At 47.0% G+C, this 15,996-nt stretch overlaps 1 protein-coding gene across 5 annotated transcripts in view; it reads left to right on the top strand.

Annotated features, from left to right (window-relative positions):
- The first annotated feature begins 2,803 nt into the window (after nucleotides 1-2,803).
- DTNA (dystrobrevin alpha) overlaps nucleotides 2,804-15,996 on the top strand; it is a 232,385-nt gene continuing 219,192 nt past the window's right edge. For 2 of the 5 annotated variants that reach the window (XM_054179631.1, XM_054179630.1), the window contains exon 1: nucleotides 2,811-3,034. In XM_054179631.1, the coding sequence (XP_054035606.1) occupies nucleotides 2,997-3,034 (38 nt within the window). In that variant the 5' untranslated portion in view covers nucleotides 2,811-2,996. Of the gene's footprint in view, nucleotides 3,035-15,996 lie in introns of all 5 variants that reach the window. The other 3 variants (XM_054179628.1, XM_054179629.1, XM_054179624.1) reach the window with 3 other exon arrangements.

The following is a 15,996-nucleotide window of genomic DNA, read 5'->3' as shown; positions in this document are numbered from 1 at the left end:
TGGATTTGTCTGTCTCAAGACTGCGAACAACACCCCGAGCAGAATTAAGCCCAGATATCCTGCTCCTGTGGTCTTCTGCTAGGAATCAAGTACACTTTGATGGAATGCTGCCTTCTGTGTGACAGTACCTTGTTGAAAAGCAGCCTGCTAACTCTAGTCTCAGTCCCTTGGAAAACACTACCTCTCCTGCCCTGCAATGATCATCACAGCTAGATCTGTGATCCACAGAGTGAGGAATCCTTTGATCACTTAGCCTTGGAAGGGCATGTTCTAGAAAATGAAAGATGATGGCTTATTGTGGTGAAACTGCCTATAAGTGCAAGGAATTTAGTGCTGTATTGTAACAGTGATGAATTTAGCCCATAATTTCAAGAAATGAAGCAATGCTCCCTGTCAAAGCCTCAGAAGCTGTAATTTATAGCAGTCCTCCTGGTTAGCAGCCTAGAGAGCTATGCACACCCTTAGCCTTGTTAGCATCTGAACTGGATCCCTACTGAACATCAGCTCTTGGTATATTCTCTTGTGAGCTAGAAATAGATTTTAAGGACAGGTTCTCCTGTGGTCTGATCTTCTTTATGTCACTTTCCCCTTTCAGTACTGTTACTGTCACTTACATGTTGCTGTTTATCCACAATCTCCCCTCACCTCATCACTGCAGTGTCAGAATCCCTTGCTATGTGCTCGCTCATTTCACCCTCTGTGATGCTGCCTTTCCCCCCTCGCTTGTCTACTATACCCTGGTAATAACAATCAGCTCCCATTACTGATGTCATCTGCAGCCACACAGACTTCCCTGATGGCTTTCCATCACCTATTGCACCTCATGTCAAGCTTCCATTTCAACCTCTGTGTCCTCCACAACCTCACACCTTGCTTCAGTTCTTTTGTCCCCTCTTACATGCCTATCTCTCTCACGTCCTCTGTGCATCTGACCAAGCCAGAGACTACCATCAGGCCATTCTCTCTGGTGTCTACACCACGTTCTTGTCCTCTTCTCACTTCTCTTACATGCTGCTCCATCAGCATGAGGTGGCCAGTAACTGCAAGATGGTGTAACAGGACATTGGTGTGAGAATTCAGTGGTCTGTGCAGTGCCTTCCACCCGTGCTCAACCCCTCAGACTGATTGTATTTTTAATGAGGATTATTAGGTTTTTATATATTTGCATGCAGCTAGCCTCACAGCCTAGCTTATCTAGCAAGGCATCTCTCAGCCTCCAGCATGATCAAATCGCCCTTTTTACTTCTCTGCCTTTTTCAGACTAGAGAAAGCATCAGCCCTGACAGAGGACCCCAAAAGCCTCCAGCCCTCCTGAAAACATGCATTGAGTGGGGATCTGAACCCTTAACTGCTGTCCAGGCTCAAAGGGAGGTATTGCAGTGAAGTTGATACATAGTGCTAAGTGCTTTCATAAGCATATGGCAAAATCCATGAAAGCAGAACAGAAAAAACCCCACCCAGCTTCCAAATTGTGTTGTTTCATAGACTATGCATTGCATTTCTAAGGGGGGGGGGGGGGGGGGAGGAGAGGGGAAAAAAAGGAAAGAAAAACCATTTCTGGCTTTCAGGTAATGCACAAGACATTAAAGGGAACAGGAAGGGCTACTTCTTGCTGAATTTTCTCCTCAGGTAACCGTGGGTTAAGCTCACATGCTTAATCCCTATGGTTTATCTGACCAGAGCTGGGGGGGAAAAGTGGGTCACAGAACTTCAGCACTAGAGACCAATCAGTTCCTTCACCAAACCTTAATGTGCCAAGCGCAGGATCAGCGGCAGCTTTTGCCTCTCGGCACTTTCCAGAGCAGGGTTACCTATTGTGCCGGGGAGGCTCCTGCCCAACCACACGCTCAGCAGTGAGCTGGCCCTGGCCACAGCCACCGGTACCTGCACAGCCCCACTCACATACACTCCCATCATGGTGGCGGCTGGAAGGGACCTCTGCGCATCATCTCGTTCAAGCCCCGGCTAGAGCAGGGTCACCCAGAGAAGGTTGCCCGGGATCTCCAGAGGCGAGGCTTGAACTGCGGCTTACACAAAATGTTCTCTCCCTCGTGCCTCACTGGGCTATGTGACCAGTGCCAAAGTTGCGGTCAGCTCCGTGTCCTGCTGCTCAGGCGGGCACCGGCCGTGGAAGGCTCACTGTACGCCCGGGTCCACGGCCTGAGACCGCAGCCAGTCTTTAGGAGCTTTCTCCCACTGCGCCCCCGCTTCTGCCGCACCGGCACGCCACGGCCGGAGCGGTCACCCCGTCCTGGAGCAGCCAGTCGCGTTTTACATCATGACAGATTTAAAACGTGCCGGTCTCCCTCTACCAGCCCGGCCCCGGGGGTGGCCGCATCGCGTCCCCTCGCTGCCGCCCGCCCCGCCCCGGGCGCATCCCCCTCCCCGCCCCTCCCCGCAGAAGAGGATGACATCATCCCTTTCCATCGCTTCCCCACGCCGCTCCCCCGGCCCGCCCGCCCACGGTCGCGCCTGCACCCCCCTCATGGAGCCGAGTCGCGCCCCACCGGTGGGTTCGGGATGTGTGCGTGCGTGCGTGTGCATGAAGGGGCTGCAGCCCCACGGCCCGGGGCCGCCGCCGGACCTCGCCCCTGCCTCACACCCCACTACGTCATCCCTGCCCCCCTGCGCTGTGCTGGCGGGGAAGCGTCCCCCGAGGGAAGAGCCGGCGCCGGGCAAAGGCTTCGCGGCGGCTTCAGGCAGCGTAGGGCGCGGGCGCAGGAGCGGGGCGCCGGCGCGCTGCAGCCGAAGCGCAGGCGCAGCGGCGGGGGGTGGGCGGGAGCGGCGGGCGGGCGGCGGGGCAGCTCCTGCGCTGACACCTGCAGCATGTGCCAGGAGCTGCAGCGGCAGCGGCCGCCTCTGCCTCTGCGCGGCGCGGCCGCCCCGCTCCGGCGCCGTGCGCGGCGGCGGCGGTGGTGGCGGCGGAGGAGCAGCAGCATCAGCACCAGCAACTCCTGTTCCCGGCGTCCGTCCTGCCTGGCACCCTGTGCCGGTGGATGCACGGTGACCTTACGGAGCGTGCATTACCTCACAGGTAAATATCAGCTGCTCCGCCCCGGCGGAGGTAGCGGCGGGAGCCAGGCGGCGGCAGGAGCTCACGGAGTCTTTCCTGAGGTAGCAATTCTGTCCGGGGCAGTGGGTGCGTGGTGCCGGGCAGGGGACGCCGCCTGTTGCCGTATACCTGTGCGCGGCAGCGGGCGGGGGGTGACCGGGGTTTCCCTCCTTAAGCGCTGCAGGGTAGCCTGTGCCGAGGCTTGGGGTCGGCTTCGGTGGGTGGGGAAGGCGAGGGGTGGGTTCGGGCCGGCAACCCGGGCATGTCTGCCCCCCGCCTTCTCCACCTTCCGACGGGCGCCCCCGGTGGGGTCGTGCCGCGTTCCCGTCCTTGGCAGGTGTGAGCAGTGTGCACGGGCATGTGCGCCGTCGGGCTGGCTCCCAGTGACCCACCCAGCCGCTCTATGCAGCAGGTCCTTGGGTTTTTCAGCAGAGAGAGGGGACTTGGTGGGCTCCTGATTGACCCTGCTGTCACGTCTTAAGGCTGGCTGGGGGATAAGGAGGATGAAAAGGCATCACCCTGCCACGCAACATCACTGCCTTTGCCTTTGGGTTCATTGACTCGCTGGCAAACTTTGGTAGTTGGTGGTGAATATCTGTTGTGACTGCTAACCAGCTTGTACTACACTCCCGTTCTCAAAGTAGATACCACCTAAAGTTAAATATTGATGGTGACTGTGGTAGTGAGCTGAATCCACTGGATCCGCTTTCCAGGATGGGTGATGTTTTGGGTAGCACACTGGGTGGGAAATCGGTGTTGCCTGATTATCGTTCATAGTTACTGGTGGCCCAGCAGATGGTTCTTAGTGACCCAGAGAGGTTCACCAAGTAAGAAGTAGTATCACAAACTTGCTGCTTGTAGACTTTTGACATAGGGTGTTGCATTCAAACTTTTATAACTTAACTGTTCACTTCTGAACACTGCACCCCTGCTCCTCTTCTTGTTGATAGGACTTAGAAGTAGTTTAATGATGATGAGGGTAAAGGTACAGATTCTGTGGTTGAAGCCTATTATAGCTACGGAGCTGTTTCCTGACTTTGACCTGGATGCCAGCTTGTCTCTCACACCTATGGGCATATATACATGGCTGATACCTATTCACCAATAAAATTATAGCTGCTAGCAAATCGTGAGTGCTAGATACTTAAGTCATGCTGGTTTCAGCTTGTCAAAGGGTAAGTGAGCATGAGCTAAAACCCAATGCCACATCTATTTTAAGTTCAAGTCTTTGTAGTGCTTTTCAAAAGAGAATGATCCTACTGACACATTTTTGGGCTTCACCTTCCTTTTGCAGCCACCAGTCAAGTTCCTGTATTTATTAAGTCAGTATGTAATGCACTAGGTGTTTTCTGTGGGTTCATGTGGATTTTATTTGCTCTTTATCACAAGACAAAGTTGAAATTTAAAGAACTGAATGCCTAAAAATAAATCCTTCCTATAAAAAGTCACAGATAAAATATCAGCTCCTGACTTGACCACACAGCGAGATAGATGTAGCTGTAAGCAGAACGAGGTGTTACAGCTTTGCAGTGGTAGTAGTGAGTATTACATATGTGTGCACCCTGTGATGACAGCTGTGCAAGTGGGGTAATTCACGCGTGTACTGCTCGGCGTCCACAGCTCCCCAGTGGGGTGCAATCCCGTTCACAGGCAGTTTTCAGTGTGTTACTGCTGTGTTTTACTGTTGTATGTCACTGGTTGTGTGTGCTGATTCCCAGCACAGCTAAAACTCTGCAGGATCAGTCATGGTAGATTCAGCTCTCTAGGAAATACTTCAGGACCCAGTCCTGAAAACAAACGTGTGGCTGTCATCTCTGCCTGCTAGGGTAACTTGCTGATCCCAAAACTCAAAACCATAAAAAAATGCACCAAGTGCTTTAATGGTAGGCTACTGGACAGCAATCTGTTAAGGTTTAGAGGAAGGTGAAGGATGAAATTTTTTCACTCTTTTTTTGGGTCTGGTTTTTGAAGGCTTAGTCTTTTACTAACGATTTCCTTGATTTCTAGAGTTGTGTGCTGTCAGGGGCTCTGGCATAGATTATCTCCTCCTATCCATTCTGCCCAGTGAAAGTCCATTCAGAATTGCCTATAAGAGTCAGTGCTGATCTGTCTCACTGCCATGCCAGCCAAATAATCAGATATAATTGCACTGAAATCAGTGGATATATACTGACATGAAACTGTGAGAAGAAAATCAGCCTCATGGTGTTTTGTATTTGTATAGCTGAAAGCCAAAAATAGCTGTCATAAACACAGCATGTCCTTTCAGAAGAAACAGTCAATGCCTGTCATACAGTTGTCCAGGAAGTTTCTTCTGTTTCAGCAGCTTTGGATTAGTGAAGTGAAGGCAGCAGTCTTGGACTGGGAACTGCTCTAGAGAAACTTTTTGTTCCACTGACTGATCTCCTTCTCCTTAATTCTGTGCTGTTAATCTTGGTGTGCACATATCCCCCCTATTAACATTTGGCAAGGACTGTTTAAGAAAACAAGGCTCCTTAAGTGTGCTGCCAGGTGTCACAGGGTTAATTCTAATGACTGTGCTTTAAACTGCTGCTTTATACATCAGTTACGTATGTTCCTATCTCTAGGCATAACAGCGAATGCAAGTGGTGTGGAATGTTACATTCCCATTAGTTTTGCCATGTAAATGGGGATTGTAGGTGATGGGGAAGTCTGACATGTACTGCATGACTTGTCATGTTTTTCCTGGAGAGAGGGGAGCCTAGGGACTGAGTCACCATGGAAGAACATGGAGCCCCGTAGGCACAAACTGGTGCAGCGGAGTGATGAGTCAGACCTCTTATCTTTAAATTTGGGATTATGTGGCATTCACGCACGAGGGGTATTGCATTCATTGTGCACCTAGGAGAGGGACTAGCAGGCAAGAATCTCACTTAATCACTCCTCTGACTCTGGGATGCCTTTTCTTGGCAGAGTTGGTTCTATGCCTGTTGAAATGGAAGGTTGTTGGTTAGGATAATGTGGAAAATCTCAGTGTATAAACCTGCTGAGCAAATCAAGTCTGCCAGGTCATACATATTCATTTCTTGCATTGTTTCAAATCCAAGAGTAGTATGACACAATACTATGTTGTTACTTTCTGTGTTGTGGGTTTGCACCAGCTTTTCCAGACTTTTGTAGGTGGTTAATGAGTAGAGGAGTAAGATCAGTGTTGCATCTTCATAGACCCCAGGTCTCGAGCACAAGCCCTATGAAGAGAGGCTGAGGGAGCTGGAGAAGAGGAGGCTCAGGGGGGACCTTATTGCTCTCTACAAGTACCAGAAAGGAGGTTGTAGATAGGTGGGGGTTGGTCTCCCAGGCAGCCAGCGGCAGAACAAGAGAACACAGTCTCAAGCTGTGCCAGGGGAAGTTTAGGCTTGAGGTGAGGGTCTTCACAGAAAGAGTAATTGGCTATTGGAATGGGCTGCCCAGGGAGGTGGTGGAGTCCCCGTCCCTGGCGGTGCTTAAAAAAGAATTGGATATGGCACTTGGAGCCATGGTTTAGTTGTCAGGAGGTGTTAGGTATTAGGTAATAGGTTGGACTTGATGGTCTCTGAGGTCTTTTCCAACCTGGTCGATTCTGTGCATATTTGTCTGTGCCAAATGAGTCATGAGCGTTGCCGTGCGATGACAGCGTTGTTTCTGATACCAGAGGAAGCTGATGCTATTGCTAAGCTAATGGAAATAATTGAAATTTCTTGGAGGTGGTAGCCTCAGGAATATGTTAAACAGCGAGGTCGAAGACTGCTCGCTCAGCTCTTTTCAGAAACAAAACAAAGCCTTACATCAGAGATGTCTTCACTTAGACACTTAGTCTGAACTTCCTAGCATAGCGATCATTAATAACACCATCTTCTCGAGCTAGCGGAGCATGAAAGTTCCTTGATTTATAATCATTTGGGAGCAGATGCTGGAAATCCTGTCCACTTAAACAAACAGCACAAGAATGACACTAGTGCTGAAAATAGGGAGGGGTGCTGGGGGCTCAGTTGTGTGTGTAGGCAATTGGAATAGCCTAGAAGAGTGTCATGCAACGTCTGCCTCTCCTGCTTCATTACGAGGAAAACAAAAACCACTTGAGGGTTTCATTTGAAATGTGTAGGAGAAGATTATTGATCTGCATATTTGTACATCTTGTGAATCTAACCAGTCACTACTTTGTGATCACCACAGACGTTAGCACTGGTTTTGGGGGTGTGTGGTGTGTGTGTTAGCGGTGTTACAAAAAAGCTGTCTCCTTATGTTGCTTTAAATTGTGAATCTGTCTCTACAAAGGCACATTGGGAAACGTGCAGGAAAGATGTGCCAATTTAGATCTAACTCATACCAGTTCCAATTAAAGTGTAACTGTTTCATTTGTTTTCAAGCTATCAGATAGACCTGTTGTGTTTTCTAGATGTGTGGGTATCTGGGATGTCACACATGGAGAGATCAAGGGAAGGAGCAGAGGGTTTATCACACTTGGCAGCTGCGATGAAACGCAGAACCACATCACAAACTTAGAAGTTTTGGTGGTCTTTGTGTCCTGGTGTGGAGATCAACAAACCTGGGACTAGTGGCACTGATGAAGAAAGTGAGACCAGAACTGGAAGTCTCCAGAGAGACCCATCTCAGCTCTACAGAGATGGTGATCTAAGAAAAGCCTTCAAATGCCATTTGTTTGGGTATAGTTACCATACAACTGGAACACCATGAAGTTGCAAGGTGATACCATGCCCTCTGGAAATCAATAGCATTTTGCTATTGACTTCAGCAGAGCCAGAGTTCTGCCCCACTGAATAAGGCAGCCAGGACTGAAAGGAATGAGGCTAAATCCTTCTCTCGTTTATGGTGACTTAAATCCAGCCCTAGTGTATTTTCTTCCTCACAGTGAAGAGATAAAGAGCTCACAACTTTGCCTTTCTGTGGTATATCCACGACTCCTGCTAGGGAATAGAATTATTTTATGCTGTTCCTGTGTGCTATTCCAAGCCTTTACCACTAACTGTGTGACGTCATCCTCTCCTGAATCCACTCTATTTGTAGTGATAGTATGAGAAGCACCACTGGCAGTTCACATACCTGTGTGTGAGGGAAATCCTGAGCTGTAGCTCTCATTGTGCAGAGGCTGCAGTTGTGTAAGGATGCTCTGTATAGCCAGAACAGCCTCTGAAGGGAGAGACAGAGATTTTTATAATTGTTCAAAGGAGATTACAACTTAACAGAATTCCATCCTATAATGTACCAAGTACAAAAATAAAGGCTCTTTTCAGTTAAATCCTGTACCAGATTGATGCCAAGAAGCAATGCAATATCTCAAATGATTTGGACTTTTTTAATCTTCTTAGCTAGAAGAGATGTCAGAAGAGCCAGGGGTGGAGATGTGAAAAAAATGAAGTAGAAGATTCATGGGGAATTTCCTCATGTAGTGGTCTGGATGCCTCTGCTTATTTTGCTTAAAATGAAATTCTGACTTCAGAAGCATACTTGATTTTCTTTTCTCTTGGCGCTGACAAGCTCTGCCTTGGCTTTCTTGTCTAAAGAGGTAACAGCAATTAAAATGTGATGTGACAGCAACTTCAATAAACTGTTTTGTGATGTAAGAATCATAACATAGGATTTTTCTGACATGATGAAAATTAGCAGGGGAAAGGAGATCTCTCAGTGCCTATTGACGGCTTTTCAGAAGTTCATCTGGGACCTACTCCTGATCAGCTCCTCGCAGGGCGGGTGTGAACTGAGACTTGTTTAACTGGTAAAAGCCCTTGATAGTGAGGTTTGACCACTTTGGTTTAATTAAAAGCCTGGTATATTTTTACCCTTGGGCCTTTCTGGGTGGCAGAGGGGCTGCTGATTTAGTTCCAGAATTTGCTTGTCATACTCACAGGCGAATGGATCTGTCGAGTGGTGAGACAGTGTTGAGCTGTCCCTCCTGGCTTGGGCAGGGAAGTGGGGTTGTGTTTGTACCACACTTAATAGGAGGGCAGGATGGGTGAGCTGGTTCCATGCAGGAGGAAGAGCCATTTGAGTGATCCTGCAGCCTTCTGGTGGCTGAGTCTGCAGGTGACTGAATAGAAAGAGAGGCAACACAATGTTTTCTGTAATGTAATTATTACCCTTAAGAAGTTAAAGCCCAAAAGTAAACCACAACCTACCTCTTCAAGTGGTGAAGAGGAAACAGTGCAAGGAGAAAAGGCAAGGTCAGTTTTAATCAGCAATGTAAGCGTGAGCAAGATGCTAGTACCAGCTTTCTGGAAGGATTTGAGCTGAACTGGAGATCTGATACATGCTGTTCTGATACTGACCTCTGGTTCTTGGGCAAATGCAGTTCCTCACCAAGTCTGTACACATGTGAAAGGAGCTGCCTTTCATAGGCCATTTGTATGCCCTCACCCTTCACAGCAGTGCCCTGTCTGGTGGCTATTTACATCTGTTGAGTTTTCTCACAATTGCACTATTGTATCTGCTGGGTGCCAGAGTAAAAGTTAAACCATGTCTGGCCTGTCCTTAGCCGCAGCAGCATTGTCCAGGGTAATCACCACCACAAAGTAGGCTGAAGCACCAACCAGCTCTCCTCTTTTCTTTCTGCTTTGAAATCTTCTTTGCTTTGGCATGTGTGTCAATGAGCATGGTCATGTGGTGTGCAACACAAACTTGAGTTGTGCTGGGAGCCTTGCCTCCCTGGAGAAAGAAGGGCTCTTGGCTGCCCACCAAAGCCCATCACAGCCTGACAGTTACGCTTTAGTGAAATGGACCAACCAACTTCTTGGTGGGCAGGCTGCCAGCCTAACAGATGGGTCTGAATGTGGGCAGCCAGCAAAGCACATACATAGGTGTAGATGGAGAAAGCTGCATGTATGGGCATCAGAAATGGGGATCTTTGCCATTTGACAGAAGTTGCTGAAGCAAAAGGCTGAGTACTGAAGCGATGGGCCTGAGGAGAGACTGCTTTTGGGGAGGAAGCATGTCAGAGCACTCAGAGGAAGGATGTGTACTTTCCTTGTTGCTCTCTGCTTGCAGTTCTGCAGATTATATAATAAACAAAGGAGGCTATTTAGTCTTTTGAATCCAGGCATTCTTGCTACTACAGCTGGGAATGTGGAAAATGACACTTTGCTGCAGTGAATCCCCTTGCAAACCACTTGAAGCTTCCTACCAGCTCAGACTCTACCAACATGTTTCCTGGTGCAGCTTGAGATCAGTGGAAATCTGTGCCTGCCACACTTCTTGTTTTGATTTGCATTTTGAGGTACAAAAGCATGAAGCATGAGCAAGACTTGTGAAAATAGCTACCAGTACAGAAGGTAACAAAACTTTCTCTATAGGGCTGCAGCTTCCAAAATCTCTAGTGAGTAAATGTTAAGTGCCTTCCATGGCAGACAGTCAGCTAACACATGCATGCAGACCATATAATAATTGGTAATTAAACACTCTGAAGTCTTTTGAAGACCTAAATATTAGTTATTTCTCTACAGGAGGGACACAGAAATGCTAGGCAACTTGAAGTTGGCTGCAGAGGGATTTGATTGCAGAATCCCATTTCCTTTCAGCCCATTTCCCTAATTTTGTATAGGTGATGCTGCAGAATTGCTTGGCCTTGCTGTCTCAGGGCACACAGGTCCAATGAGGAGAGAGCTCTAGTGGACTGCAGGATGAAGAGCATCCCATACCCAGATGGAAATTGCCTCAGGCTCCTCCTAAAATTCTGGAAGGTCTGTGAACATAGTTTTCCTTGACCTGATAGGGTGAACCAAGGAATCTCTGGTATTTGGCAAAATCTGTAATGAGCTCTGGATACCCTCAGCATAAAAGCACAGATTCAGCTTTATGTTTCTAGGATTCTTAAGTTAGATTAGTAGGAATTATCAGGGTAAGAAAAATCTCTTCTCAGATCCTGGAAATGAATTTTATTTACCAGATCTGATGTAATCCCTTTATACTTAACCTGAAGACATGGCAGCTGTCTGTGTGACTCCCAAACTGAGTACTGGGGTCACTGGCCTCCGAGTATACACAGTGCCCAGAGAAACTTTGCAAGCCACCTGTTAGAGGCACCAGCAGGCCCTAGGGGGTATGTTTTGGGTCTGTTTTGGCTTCAAGGATGGGACCAGGCTTTTGGTGGGGGGCTGACTTATCTGGCAAGGTGTCCAGAATGAGTATGACAAAAGGACTGTTTTTGAAGGAAGGGAAATGATAAGGTCATTTCTTAAGGCCCAGGTTTCAAAACACAACTGCAAAACTCCTTTAAATTTTAGGGGCATGTATTTGTTCCCATAATGGAGATGGTAACAGCATGCCTGGTGCATTCTGAGTATGGAATGGCAGCAGATGTTCTGCCCTGAGTATCCTCTCTGACTGCACACAATTTTATTAACTTTTTCAGATGTGTTTAACATGGGGTTCTGTTCATTTCCCCCTTTCTTAAATATAACCAGAAGTTTAGAGTTGGAGTGCACTACTTAAAGGGAGCTACAGAAGTTTAAATCCTCTGTGTGGGAATTCTGCAAGTTTTGACTCAGTTAATCCCTTAGCCCACATCTACCGTTCCCCTTTGTGTAGGCAAGAGGGAACATAGCCCTTAAGTCTTGAGTGGATTTATCAGTTTCCTTATCACCTGCATTCAGCTTCTTCTGGTGGGACTATTAGAAAAACACAGGTGCAGTCCTCCAAAGGACTAGGAGGGGGCAAAGGGAAAGAAAAACAGGATGAAGGAGGAGGCTTGTTAAAAGGGAAAAGTGGGATGGAGACAAATGGTATATGAAAGGAGAAGGAAAACAATACAAAAGGGAAGTGGAGAAAGAAAGAAGAGAAAAAAACCTGAAACCAGCAGAGAGGGAAGAGGGAGAGGAAAAGAAAAAGCCCCAAATCCCTGGATCAGCAGATGAGAAGGACTGTACTGTGTTAATGAAAATTAGCATGTGCTCCAGCTAAGTTCCTTTTCTCTTAACATGACAGAGCAGGACTCCATTTGGGAAAAGGTTCTTGTTTGACCTTAAGGGACTACTTACCTGAGGAACTTGCTTGAGGAGATCTTTACCGGGTGAAGACCAATGTTAGCAGTAGCAGAGTCAAGCTCTATCTGTTTATGCTAGCAGACAGGACACTGATTTCCTTTTTATTACTGAATCTGCTGAGGTGGGAATATATTTGCTCTCGGTTAAGTGCTGGCACTGAAGAGAGGAAAGCAAGTCTCTGTGTGTTTCAAGCCTGCATACAGGCACACGGGAAGCTGAGCTGCATCACGCCGTGCTCTGTGTAACCTTCTGCAGGGAAAGGTGATACACACTGTCAAATACTGTAATATTAGAGGTATTACTTTTGTAGTCCCTGTTTCTCTGGATGGATACAGAAAATCTAAAGGCAATCAGTGCTCATGAACACTCCATCTGTCTACCTTGGAAGGCACTTTGCTAATTTTTCCTTCCTGACCCCTGTTTAATCTAGTCACACTTAAGACCAAAATTATTATGGACAGCTGCATGAAACACTCTTTTTTTTGCACAGTAAAGATCAGCAATAACTGTTGTACAAGATTAGTCACTCAAAATGCAGCTACTTAGTACATTTCTCTGCACCAAGGATTAGCAAGTCATCCTTCTTAGGGAGAAGAATAGGTAGAATGCCTTCATGTTTTGATGAAGAATATATTTCATTTGCCTCACTGTAATGTTCTTCTGTATTTCCACAGGGAATGCTGTAGTTCTGATACTCCTGGAGCACCACATTATCATTGCTATTTGCAATTGCACCTAGCTTACTTTTAAAAACAAGCTAGCAGAAAGACAATTATTCCTGCACAATTTGTGGCTTTTATGTTTGGGGGGGTTTTTTGTGTGTTTTATTTTTCCTTTCAACACATGAAAGCCTGTAGCAAGGCATTAGAAAACTCTCCTGATTTGTTGCAGGCAACCTGACTTCTAATGATGTGCTTGACTATCAGTACAAGTGACCACAACTTCTTTACCAGAAGCTCTGTTCCAAATAATTAATGTAATGTTAGTGGGCTTAGTGAAGCAGCAGGCAATACTGCAGTGCCTGCAAAGCATGGAAACCTGCTGTGTCTTTCTGTCATAAAAAGGCCCTGCCTGTGCTGTAGATCCTATGAAGAATTTGTAGAGATACTTGAAAGGATAAAACACTAGATAAATTCCTGAAGTTCAAAGAGAAAAATACCACTCTGGATAAAAAAGGGAGCTTGGCCCAGCAGCAGCTTAACCATAGATGACAGATCTAGTGCTAAATCCTGAGCCATCAGTGCAAATGTCTCTGGAGTTCACCAAGTAGCCAGATGGAAGGACTAGAAGAAAGGCTTTGAGGATGCTGACCTTGGGGAGGCAGAGAGAAAAGGCATATGGTCCCCAATAAATTACTGATTCTCTGGGCAGGATAGGAACAGGAAAGGTTTAAGACCTGTATGGCCAGACCTGTTTTGTCTTTCCTGTGAAACTACTTTTGAAGACAGTACTATGTGTGTGTTTGTATTTCTGTGCAACTGTTAAAGCCACTTAAAAAAAACAAAAGGGGGAGCTATACAAGTTGGCAACCCTCTTGTTGTGATGTAGGGGTAGGTCATACCAGGTCTGGAGGATGGTTTTGAGGGCTGTGTCCTCCTTCCTGTGCCATACAACGACATGAACGTTGGATCACAGTTGGACACCTCAGGTCATGAGGGTTCAACAGCAAGGCTGGTTTAGAGGTGATCTTTCCTTCTAGATAGTTTTCTGTCATCTTCAGTCATCTCTAGACATGTCCTGGACCCAACTGTGTTCTTGCCTTGCCAGCTGCCCACAGAAACATCCCATGGATGACGTCCCCAGCCATGCCACATGCTGGCCTCCTTTCCTCTTGAACACAGAGCTGCTCTTGTGCATCTTCTCCTCTGCAAGCCCAAGCATCTTCTGTCCCCTCTGGCCAACGGCACTTGTGTTCAACCAGCTCTGCCTTATCTCAACCACTGCTCATGTTGAGCATGGATGGCATATGAGCATGCAAATTACCTCAGTAAATAATTTGCACTAGTTGTCACACAGAGCAACACAAGCCTTGGTGGCTGTGGCAGGCTGCTGTTACTGTAGGAAATGTGCAGGGACAGCTTGCATGAACACCCGAGCAAAGGAGTGACACAACAGCGCTTCAGCAGCTGTGCTGATAACTGGATGCTGTTTCAAGCTCCTTACCTGATGCTCACAGGCTTCATTTCAACCAGTGCAAATGCTTGGAGGGTAGGAAGTCATGTGGTATCCAGAAGGCCTTAATGTGAATATGGAGACATGGCAGTAAGTGCAGTCCTAGGAAAGCCTGTATGAGACTGTGGTCACTGCTAGGAGTTGTATGCTTGTTGGAGGCCATACTGTGGCTTTGGGGCCCTTGCTGATGACCACAGGCATAGAAATGGTTCATGCTGCTTTTGTTTATTTGTAGGAAAAGGAAGAAACACGGAGCTGCAACTTTGTGCTGAAGCTAATGTATAGATTAAAGGTACTCCTTTTTTCTTTCCCCCCCCAGTTTTGTTTTCAGGAGACTGAAGCAATGTATTCCAGGCAGTCAGTGAAGCTTACTGACAGCTGTTTTCACTTGAAAGCCTGTATCTGTCAGTGTCTGTAACATGAGTTGATGTAATCCTTTGGAGTTCCTCATGTTTAAAAATGCTGCAGAGTCTTCTTTGCCTACCAAAACATATTTAACAGTTGAAATTTTAGGAGGGGGTATTTCTATAATCTGCCATTTTGCACATGCTTTGTTTTGGGGATTCCACTGTTCCTGTATTTTTAATACCTCTCTCACCTCAGTCTGAACATCCAGGTAAGGACGTGGCTTAGGAAAGAGTTTGGAAAAGACACAGAATCAGAAATAAAATGACACAAGCAGAAACCTTGGTAGTCTCATATCCCACATCCCTCTGTAATTTGCAGCTAAAAACTGAGGAGAAATATTTCAAAAGGAAGTTGTCTTCCACAGCAGACTTCATGCCTGTGAGTCAATCTCATCTTACTGCTCAGCTGTCGAGAAGATTTGTCCTTGAAACCCCAGTTTCCTTTACATACACTGACATGTGTTGTGCAAGACCTTGAAATCACACAATGAAAGGAGAGCTGAGAACTGCTGCCCTATTTGCTAGCTGGTCACAGTTATCTGGAGCTGCCCAGAAGTTGAGTTCCATGCACTCAGTTACTGCAGAGGGAAACCACAGCTCTGTGGTGTGCAGCAGGCAGTGAGCACTGCGAGGGGGCTGCCCCTTGGCCAGGTGGGCAAATGCTGATTTATCACAGAGGGCTGGGTGCAGATGACTTCCACAGGCAGGTTGGCACATTCCTCCTGTTTTGTTTGCCTGAAACACTTTGCTTTTTCTCAAGCGGTGGTATGTGAAAGGGGAAGGTACTGACTGGCACTGGGGAGCCTGTGGCGTGATGCCTCACTCAGAATGCAGAGGAGAGTGAGGCTGTAGGACCTGCTTTTAGCATGCCTGAATTAGCTGTTCTGAAAGCAACTGAGTCCAGGGCATTTGACTTTGGTACTGCTCTTTTCAGAGGACTCTCCAAGGCTCTGTCTGACAGAAAAAAAGCAATGGTTGTGCCATTGGTGTTACGATTTTCATCCCAGTTTGTTGATCCTGACACACTTACCTTTGCTGAGCTACAGACAAACTTATTTCATCAGATCTAGGTATCCAAAATTACCAGCATCCATTTGGATGACTCTCATGAGACTTTGGGAGAAGGGGAAAGAGGTCTGTTTCTTCATAGTGGTATTTTTCCTTTCCCTTCTTTGCTTCTTTCTAAGCTTCATTCCACTAAAATGACAGCAAAGCTTGCATGTTGTAGTTAGGTTTTCATAAATCTGCTTTCATGTAAGAGCTGTAAAGTACAGGGCCAGTTTGCCTTTTTTTTTAAGTAATATAGCAGTGCAGTAATTGAGAGCAATCCATTGCTTTGCAAGCCCCAAACCAAAAGGAGAGGCGTTTCTTT

Source organism: Dryobates pubescens, chromosome 3, assembly GCF_014839835.1.
Source record: "Dryobates pubescens isolate bDryPub1 chromosome 3, bDryPub1.pri, whole genome shotgun sequence".
Taxonomy (NCBI): domain Eukaryota; kingdom Metazoa; phylum Chordata; class Aves; order Piciformes; family Picidae; genus Dryobates; species Dryobates pubescens.
The sequence above is the reverse complement of the archived record's forward strand: the minus strand, read 5'-3'. Positions and strand labels throughout refer to the sequence as shown.